General features: G+C 37.3%; 1 protein-coding gene across 1 annotated transcript; it reads left to right on the forward strand.

Moving 5' to 3' along the window:
* The first annotated feature begins 5,257 nt into the window (after nt 1–5,257).
* LOC140562715 (macrophage mannose receptor 1-like) lies at nt 5,258–7,223 on the forward strand. Its single transcript, XM_072688574.1, has 4 exons — nt 5,258–5,282; nt 5,480–5,878; nt 5,966–6,298; nt 7,213–7,223. The coding sequence occupies exons 1-4, from the start codon at nt 5,258–5,260 to the stop codon at nt 7,221–7,223; spliced, it is 768 nt and encodes a 255-aa protein (XP_072544675.1).
* Nucleotides 7,224–10,825: the final 3,602 nt, after the last annotated feature.

A 10,825-nucleotide genomic window follows, 5' to 3' on the forward strand; every position in this document is an offset into this window, starting at 1 on the left:
CCGGTCTCAGCAAGCTGCCACTGTTGAGCCCTTGAGAAAGGCCCTTCACCCTCTTCTGCCAGGGTGCTGCAGCAATGGCTGCCCACCGCACCAAGCATGTGTGCTCACAGTCACTGTGTGTGTTTCACTAGTGTGTGTGTGTGTGTGTGTGTGTGTGTGTGTGTGTGTGTGTTCACTGCACGGATAGGTCAAATGCGGAAACCAAATTGTTTGTAGTGTCCGACACTAATGGTGAATATGGTTGTCTTGTCTTGTCTTGTCATAAGCATTGGCACTGCTCTCAACCCATTACTGCTTAGCAGTCTGCGAGCAGTTCTCCATCAAGCAAGAGGGAATCTACAACAAAACCTCTCAGAAAAGTCACCTAAAATTTAATCCAAAAAAACATTTTTTAATTAAATCAAATAATAATAAGGATATTTCATTACAATTATGAGACAGTTTCTCAAAAAAATATGTAAACGCCTTAAAAGAATGAGATAATAGCTCAAAATAATAACACAGCATCTTAAAGTAATCAGAAAACATAAAAACAGCATACAGAAATATTCTCATTTTGGTTAGACTTTTTAAAAAATATTTTGGGATGTCTTGATAGTGAGAAATTTCTCTTTTTGAGTGTTTTATTTGTGTATTTATTTTCTTTTGCTTTCTCTATATTCTGAGAACATTTTGCATGAATTCTCCTCTTCCTCACCAGTTATCAACATGTAGATTATCACAGTCTCATGGAGACAAGATGCAAGACAACAATCTCCTCTCTTTACTGAGCTTTTATGTTATCATTTTTCAAGTTCGAGCCACCAAGCACCACTCTGACTTGTTTCCTCCTGCATAAAATGTACTTTACCTTGTGTAAGATTTCGTTTGTGCTACGTTTTACTGGTTACTGATGAAGGACCAACACAAATAGTGTGTGGAAAAGACAAAGGGTGCAGCAACAAATGACCTACAGTCAGTAATTGGCTGCATACAGAATTCACCGTCTGGGTAGGTGTATCTCAAAACATGACCAATGAGGAAGGAAATGTTAACTAGGCAACTGATACCTAAAAAGACAAGTCTTGATAAAACAGGTCTTACTGGTTTGGACCAGTAACCTGGAATGGTTCCATGCCAGTTACTTGAAAGACTCCTCTAAGAAAACATTTCACCTGAAAAAAATAAAAATCAACCCTTGGCAAGGTCTATGTGTCCAGTTACTCATGAACTGCACTGTACATGTCACTGCTGTCCAATGAAAGACATGTATTAACATTTCTGTCTATTTTTTAGTTTTTGCCATCATTGAAACCCTGTAGCTGCTCTAAACACTGTATAAATAATTCTGGATGAATGGACCAATGGAAATGAGCACCACTATTATCAAGTGATACAGTGTTTTTGGAGTTGAATCAAAGTCCTTATAAGACAACTCGGAAAAAATAGATCTGAAAAACAGTACAATGAATAGTTTGTAGCTTGAAGTTCTGGAGCAGGAGATTCTTTCTGGAATGGCAGCCTCTCAGACCATGGTGAAAACTCATTTAACAGTAGACAGTTACACTGATGTTCAAGCAGCTTGCAGTTCGTGGCAGGCCTGCACTTTGGATGGTTCTTGGGTTTCACCCTGACCATCAAAACTAGTTTCCTCTCAGGGGAAAGTGTCAGTTTAATGGCTACACCTCCTAATAACATACATACCATTGCTTGAACTGATCTCGAAATTTGCGGTTGTCTAGAAATAGTTCCAACAAACATGCCTGGCTTGTGCAAATCTATAATCATTATTTTTAGATCTGCACTGATCTCCTTAGACTATTCTCTTGTACTGTGTGACAGTCAATCTAATGAGCACTGTCAAGCAACCCTTATTTACAAACCGGATTCCAATAAAGTTGGGACACTAAACAAATTGTGAATAAAAACTGAATGCAATGATGTGGAGATGGCAAATGTCAATATTTTATTCGTGATAGAACATAGATGACAGATCAAAAGTTTAATCTGAGTAAATGTAACATTTTAAAGGAGAAATATGTTGATTAAAAATTTCATGGCATCAACAAATCCCAAAAAAGTTGGGACAAGGCCATTTTTACCACTGTGTGGCATCCCCCTTTCTTCTTACAACACTCAACAGACGTCTGGGTACAGAGGAGACCAGTTTCTCAAGTTTAGAAATAGGAATGCTCTCCCATTCATGTCTAATACAGGCCTCTAACTGTTCAATCGTCTTGGGCCTTCTTTGTCGCACCTTCCTCTTTATGATGCACCAAATGTTCTCTATAGGTGAAAGATCTGGACTGCAGGCTGGCCATTTCAGTACCCGGATCCTTCTCCTATGTAGCCATGATGTTGTGATTGCTGCAGAATGTGGTCTGGCATTATCTTGTTGAAAAATGCACGGTCTTCCCTGAAAGAGATGACGTCTAGATGGGAGCATATGTTGTTCTAGAACCACAAGCACTCATGCAACCCCATACCATCAGTGATGCAGGCTTATGAACAAATCGTGACTCATCTGACCACAGAACAGTCTTCCATTTTGCCACACTCCATTTTAAAAGACCCCTGGCCCAGTGCAAACGTCTGAGCTTGTGGAGCTTGCTTAGAAATGGCTTCCTCTTTGCACTGTAAAGTTTCAGCTGGCAACGGCTGATGGCACGGTGGATTGTGTTCACTGACAATGATTTCTGGAAGTATTCCTGAGCCCATTCTGTTATCTCCTTGACAGTGGCATTCCTGTTTGAGGTGCAGTGACGTTTAAGGGCCCGGAGATCACGAGCATCCAGTGGAGTTTTACGGCCTTGACCCTTACGCACAGCGATTGTTCCAGATTCTCTGAATCTTTTGATGATGTTAAGCACGGTTGATGATGATAACTTAAAAGTCTTTGCTATTTTACGCTGGGTAACACCATTCTGGTATTGCTGCACTATCTTTCTGCGCAACAATGGTGAAATTGGTGATCCTCTTACCATCTTGGCTTCAGAGAGACACTGACACTCTGAGAAGCTCTTTTTATACCCAATCATGTTGTCAATTGACCTAATTAGTGTTAATTGGTCTTCCAGCTGTTCGTTATATGCTTAATTTCCTTTTTCCAGCCACTTATTGCTACTTGTCCCAACTTTTTTGGGATTTGTTGACGCCATGAAATTTTGAATCAACATATTTCTCCTTTAAAATGTTACATTTACTCAGATTAAACTTTTGATCTGTCATCTATGTTCTATTACGAATAAAATATTGACATTTGCCATCTCCACATCACTGCATTCAGTTTTTATTCACAATTTGTTTAGTGTCCCAACTTTTTTGGAATCCGGTTTGTATGTGGGCACAGGGAAGCTACAGCTGGTAGCTAATTAGAAATGCTCACTTAAAATGGTCTTTATAGAACTAGATCTATTTAGCATTTTCCCACAATGGAAAGAACCATTTAACCAGTAAAGCAGTTGAATTGTTATGGTTCCATATAGTCACTGTTTCACCAATTAAATCATGAAGACCACTTTTTGAAGAGTATGTGAGCAATAAATTACTTATTCCGTAATCTAGCAACCCATTGCGTTTTTTTTTTTTTTTTTTTGACATGGGATTCAGGGTATTAGCATGAAATGTGAATGCTTCTTCAAAAAACAGCAACTGACAAATAGAGCAATACAGAGTGACAGTGGAGGAGTGGACATACATTCAGTAATTTTGCAACTCATTTTTTCTGGGTGGGAAAATGAGTTTGAAAAGTATGTCAGAAATAAGCAAACACTGGACCATATTTATGCAGCTTTTCAGAGTAAGAATGCAGGTCTGTTATCAGTTAATGCCTTCTGCACAACACTGAATATAATTAGAGATTAAATGAGAGCTTATCTTATCACTTTTGCTCTGAGATGCTTGATAGATACATGTCACATGTAAAACTGATTGTGTCACATTTGGCAGTAACATCTGCAATCATACATTTGCTCTAATTTGCAATGGGTACATTACATTGCATTTTTTGCCCCACTCTTCTTTGAAGAATTGTTGTAATTCAGCCACATTTTGGAGCATAATTTGCATTTAAGGTCTTGCCAGAGCATCTCAATGGGATTCATATCAAACTTCAATTTTGTTTCATTTGAGGTGAACATGCTTTTGTGCTTTGGATCATTGTCATGCTGCATAACCCAACTGCACATGAGCTTTAGGTCATGAACGGACAGGTGGACATTCTCCTTCAGGAGTTTTTATGGTGGAATGGGGTGTTAGCTTTACGCCAAGTATACCAAGTCTTCCAAAAAGTTCCACCTTTAACATATCAGTCCACAGAATATCAAATCAAATTTATTTGGATAGCACTTTTTACAACTGGTGTTGTCACACAGCACCAGTTGTACTGTCCAGTTGTACATATACCAGTTGTATTGTCCAGTTGTATATATATATATAATGGCAGATCATTAAGAATCTGCTAAGAGTAAGCTAGTCTCACACTGGGGATAGGGGAGCCTGGTGGTCAGTCTGGTGTGTGACAGCTGGTCCGATGCTAGTAATAGGGGACACGCTGTCAGTTAATAAAAGGAAAGAGCCAGAGGGTAGCAGAGCCCTGAAACACTGGCATCCATCTGCTCCACTGTCCAGAAGCCTGAGTGATCGCATGCAATTCATTGCATTTAAATTTGGTTGGATGATCTGAACACTTAAATGTGACATTATGCAAATAATTTTCACAGCACTGTACTACAGAGCTGTCAGGTAGAAAAAATCTTTGGGGGCATTAATATATAGACAAGAGAGCAGATAATACAATCTGTATTTGAACATTGCTGTCACTGCTGTTGTTGCAGTTACAAATTTTGAATTTGTAATTCACATGTTTATTTTGTATGTATGCAAACCTATCTGAAGAAGCCATAATCTTTTTAGCAGAATAGCTGGAGTGGCCAGCAATGGGTTCAGAAGTAACAACAGTGTTCTGAGAGAAGCGAAGCATTTTCTGAAAGAAGTGCTGACGTGCCAATATTTTTGGCCATGACTGTATTTGAATTGTTTTGGAACTTCTGATCTTATCTGAAGGCATTTTGCTGAGATAGTTAATGCAAAATAAGGAAACAGGAACAGTGGGAAAAAACCCTTCTCCACCAAGCATGTCAACATTGTAAACAAACAGGAAGAGCTTTAGAGTCTGCCCAACCTCAAATATGCATAAAAGCAGTAGAAATCTGATAGAAGCAATGTTTCACTTTTCATCTCTGACTCGGACAGGTGAAGAAAAAGTCGACTGTCGAAAATGCTTTGTCTCCTGTTGCTATGCAGTAAGTGTGCAGTTTAGTTTTTTTAAGAAATTTTTTTTTAGATAGATTTTTTTAGACGTTTCTCAAGGAATGTATACTTTGAACAGTGTACATTTTACATCTCACAGTTCATAAGAATAATTTTATGGTAGTGTGCAAAGATATACATGATGCTTTTGGGTGGTTTACTTGTTACTCAAAATGTCTCTCACTCATAGGTCTCCTCGCCCTCTCCTCCTGCCTTTCGCGACAATATTACTTTGAGTCTGTGGCTAAAACCTGGACTGATGCACAGACATACTGCAGACAAAACTACACTGACCTGGCCACAATTGAAAATGCTAATGACCAAAGCAGCATCATGGCTGTTATAAGCAACAGTGGATATAATGGCACTTATCAGATCTGGATCGGGCAGTATGAAGATGTACAGAACAGCTGGAGATGGTATTTGGATGATGATGCCTTCTATGGGGTGGGTGAGAGAAGCTACAGGAACTGGGACTTAAATGAACCAGATAATAATGATGGAAAAGAAATGTGTACCCAGATGGTGGCTAATGGATTTTGGAAATCTGTGAATTGCAACCTTCTAGCAAAATTAATTTGTTACAATGGTGAGTTAAACAAAAATAATTATTATTGTGTAGCATGTTATATACTGACACCAGTAAGGCCTGATCTTGTCTCTTGCCTTTTTTTAGGAGCCAATAACAGTAATATTATGATCAGCATAAGTGTGAATGCCGCTACTGCTCGACAGTATTGCAGACAGCATTACACAGATCTGGCCAGCATCAGGAACGCAACAGAGAATCAACAGATTTTAAACTTAGCACAAGGACAAGACGTTTGGATCGGACTTTACAGAACTAGACTGTGGTCGGACCAGAGCGACTCCACTTATGAGAACTGGCTCAGTGGAGAACCAAATAATTCAGGAGGAAATGAACACTGCACCACAATGTGGCTCTGGTACTCTGGCCTGTGGAATGATTCTCCTTGTGGTTTTGCATACCCCTTTGTCTGCTACAGAGGTGAGTGATTTTTTTATTTACTCCAATAATTATACACTATTAATAACAGTGCAATAAATTTGAGTACAATTGTTAGGAGTTATCTTTAGTTAGTAATCATGGGTGTCTAGGTGGCCTCCCTCACTAGTTCCCTTCTTGCACTATCACTCACGCAGATTTAAATATGTATTCCTTTGCCTTTATGGTGGTTTTGTAACCAAAAATCTTAAAGAGGTAAATACTTTCTATAGACATGTCACCCAGATCTAATCCTGAAGACAATTATTTTTGTATATTAAAGTTACACTAACTACAACTACCACCTCAGGTAAGGGTCTAGACTCTATGTGTGTGTGATGCACTGTACTTTTTGCTTAAAGATTTTATCAGATGTTTGTTTTGAAATTAGACGTTACCCAGATCCAATTCAAGGGTCTAGTCTCTATATGTGTGTGATGCACTGTAGTTCTTGCGTAAGGATCTTGTCAGCGGTTTGTTTTGAAATCAGACATTACCTGAAGGCAGTCCTAAATACAATTATTTTTGTACATTACAGTTACATCAACTACAGCTACCACCTCAGGTAAGGGTCTAGGACCTATATGTGTGATGCACTGTACTTTTTGCTTAAGGATCGTATCAGCTTGAAATTGGACATATTACCCAGATCCAATCCTGAATACAATTCTTTTTTGTATATAACAGTTACACCAACTACAGATACCACTTCAGGTAAGGGTCTAGACTCTATATGTGTGTGATGCACTGTACTTTTTGCTTAAGGATTTTATCAGATGTTTGTTTTGAAATTGGGCATGTTACCCAGATCCAATCCTAAGGACAATGTTACATATTTGTTATATTACAGTTACACCAACTACAGATACCACCTCAGGTAAGATATCACCTCTTTATATGTGTGTGATGCACTGTAGGTCTTGCGTAAGGATCTTGTAAGTGGTTAGTTTTGAAATCAGACATTACCCAAAGGCAGTCCTAAATACAATTATTACAAGTTCTGAAATTGGACCCAGATCCAATCCTAAATACAATTATTTTTGTACATTACAGTTGCACCAACTACAGCTACCACCTCAGGTAAGGGTCTAGAACCTATATGTGTGATGAATTTTAGTTTTTGCTTAAGGATCTTATCAGCTTGAAATTGGACATGTTACCCAGATCCAATACTAAAGACAATCATGTTCGTTTCTTACAGTTACACCAACTACAGCTGCCACCTCAGGTAAGGGTCTAGACTCTATATGTGTGTGATGCACTTTACTTTCTGCTTAAGAATCATGTCAGCTGTTTGTCTTGAAATTGGACGTTACCCAGATCCAATCCTAAAGACATTTTTTTGTATATTGCAGCTACACCAACTACAGCTACCACCTCAGGTAAGGGTCTAGACTCTATATGTGTGATGAACTGTAGTTCTTGCTTAAGAATCATATCAGCTGTTTGTCTTGAAATTGGACGTTACCCAGATCCAATCCTAAAGACATTTTTTGTATATTACAGCTACACCAACTACAGATACCACCTCAGGTAAGGGTCTAGTCTCTATATGTGTGTGATACACTGTAGTTCTTGCGTAAAGATCTTGTCAGCGGTTTGTTTTGAAATCAGACATTATCCAAAGGCAGTCCTAAATACAAATAATTTTGTACATTACAGTTACATCAACTACAGCTACCACCTCCGGTAAGGGTTTAGAACCTATATGTGTGATGCACTTTAGCTTTTGCCTAAGAATCTTATCAGCTTGAAATTGGACATATTACCCAGATCCAATCCTGAATACAATTATTTGTGTATATAACAGTTACACCAACTATAACTACCACTTCAGGTAAGGGTCTAGTCTCTATATGTGTAATGCACTGTACTCTTTGCTTAAGGATTCTATTAGATGTTAGTTTTGAAATCAAACGTTACCCATATCCAATCCTGAATACAATTATTTCTGTATATTACAGTCACACCAACTACAACTATCACCTCAGGTAAGGGTCTAGACTCTATATGTTTACAGTAATTCAGTAATTCATTTTTTGGGGCTCCCAGGTGGAAAAAATGCTAAAATGATTACTTACCTGTGTTGAAGACATAGGGCCAATTATAAATTATGTTGTACTAACTGTCTGAATCATGAGAGGTACAGTGCACTAGTAGGAACCCAAAACATTTTTGTGTCATTGAAACTACTGGATGTTGCTTTTCCTGCCATCATTCTCTACAGTCCCTGTTAAAATAAGCATAATGCTAACTATTAGCTATCTAATATGTGGAAGTTGTGGAAAAATAAGGTATACTTAAATAACACATTATTTCTGTTAAGACACAGAAGTCCTCAAGCCTACAGTCACAGCACACCAGTGCCCATGTCTTACGATATAGTCTGCATTATGCATTAGCAGTTTTCGTATTTAATTTGAGATAGTGAAGTCAACAAACTTCATGGGTATTGTTTTTTGGCACTAAACGTTATGGTCATTTCTGAGCTGTAATTCAGCTAATAACAGAAAACTATTGATATAATATTAGTATTTTAATAAATAGAGGAACATTTAAATTATAGTAATAATAAAAATAATAATAATATGTTGAAGCAAACAAAAAAATGCAGCCCAGGTTAAACCTTTTTTGTTTTTATGTAACACTGATGGATTTATTAATGGAACACAATAAGCTTAATACTACATACGAATGCAACATCTCTGTCTCTGCTCTACCCCTTCCAAGTGCTGGACATTAACAGGGGACCAAATGAACCAAAACTGTGAATTGAAAGAAACAGTTCACCACTTTAAATATAAATGGGAAAGCCTAACACAGTGGCTGTGTTACTGAGATTCTCTCAAAAAGGACTAAAATCTTTTACTTTTATCTACAGTGACGGCAAGCACTGCTTTTGTCCCAGGTAAGCCTGCAGCTTATTATGCATTACATACTCTTGATTTACTTTAGTATGAATAAATTCCCAGAATAATCTCAGTGTTAAAACGCTTCTGTATGTGTTGAATCCAGTTTTTAGTGATGTAGGTTATATGTATAGTAACGGTTAATGTACATTGTACATTTACATTTACGGCATCTTATCCAGAGCGACTTACAAAAGTGCTTTGCTATTTACCCAAGAAAAACCTCAGCTAGTTAGAACAGACTAATAATTCAAAGATACCTCTAAGCTTAGACAGTAATTGTAGTAGTAATTCATGGCAAAACTGAATACGTTCTTTGTTTTTCATCAGTTGAAAGACAAAGTAAAGCCCCTAAAACACTACTAGAACATCATTGTCCTGGATGAGTCTTAAGACATAATATTTCAATTGAATTGTAAAAAGTAAAAAAAAAATCTGCTGCTTGAACATTTTTATCATGATCCTTAATAAAAGGTTAATTACAGTACTGAACTAAATATTCACACGAACTAGCTGTCCAAATGTTTGTGACAGCCCTTCTAATAAACACATTCTGCTTTGACTTGAACTCATTGCTGACACAGATGTGGAAATGCACACACGCACACAGCTCGTCTAGTCCCTGTAAAGAAGTATTGTCAATAGAATAGGAATACCCAGAGCAGATCAACATAAAACTATTGGCACTATGCCTAATGGCAGGCGTGGGCAGGAAGGGTATAGTTATGCAGAGAACACGAAAATACGTCACACAGATTCTTAGTCGGTGGTGAACTGTGACTATCAGACCTAGGGCTTGACTTTAGGCCAGTAGTATAACATTTTGAACTTTTTCAAGTGTAACACTATTTACTTGTAACAGTGTAGAAATGTAAAGATAACCAAGCATTTTTTTTTCTCAGTGGGTGTGATTGGAAGCCGTTTCAAAATTACCTCAACTAGAAATCTAACACAGTCCGAGATTGAAAACATGCTGTTGCAAAATGTAAGATTTTAATAATAAGATGTATTATTATTTTACTGAATCTAAACACATTTTGATTTTTAACACTTCTCAAAATCTCTATTTCACCAGCTTCATCAGATGCTGATCCACAGCAACATTTCAAGCACTATAAAGCTGCGTGTGACACGTGTCAAGAAAATCCTCTGAAATATTTTTTGTAACACATGTAATTCAACAAAAGTTGAGTATGGTAAATATTGTATGGAATATGAGTAAATAGTAAATCATAAAGAAGCACTAAACAATTAAGCTGTTTAAGCTGTACTCACTGGCTGTTCTTAAGTTAAGTATCTGTTTAGCTAAACAACATCTAGATATGCTTTTATTATTATTGTACTTCAAAATAAAACAAAATATATCTTCTGCATGAACTGTCCTCAAGCAGTAATGAAAACAGTCTAGATTACAGTCTGGTGTTAAATTTGTGGTACATTATTTTAAATAAACGTAACATATAACATTAACCGATATACTAAAGTGCCATATTTAAAAAAAGCTAAAACTGAAAAGGTAAACACAACATAAAATCTGTGACTTACTCCCTGAATTTGTCCTAACAGCCTTTTAAAAATGTCTTTCACAGCATCTTCATTTGGGTTGTAGATAAATGGGGGG

The sequence above is a fragment of the Salminus brasiliensis genome, chromosome 9 (assembly GCF_030463535.1).
Source record: "Salminus brasiliensis chromosome 9, fSalBra1.hap2, whole genome shotgun sequence".
NCBI lineage: Eukaryota > Metazoa > Chordata > Actinopteri > Characiformes > Bryconidae > Salminus > Salminus brasiliensis.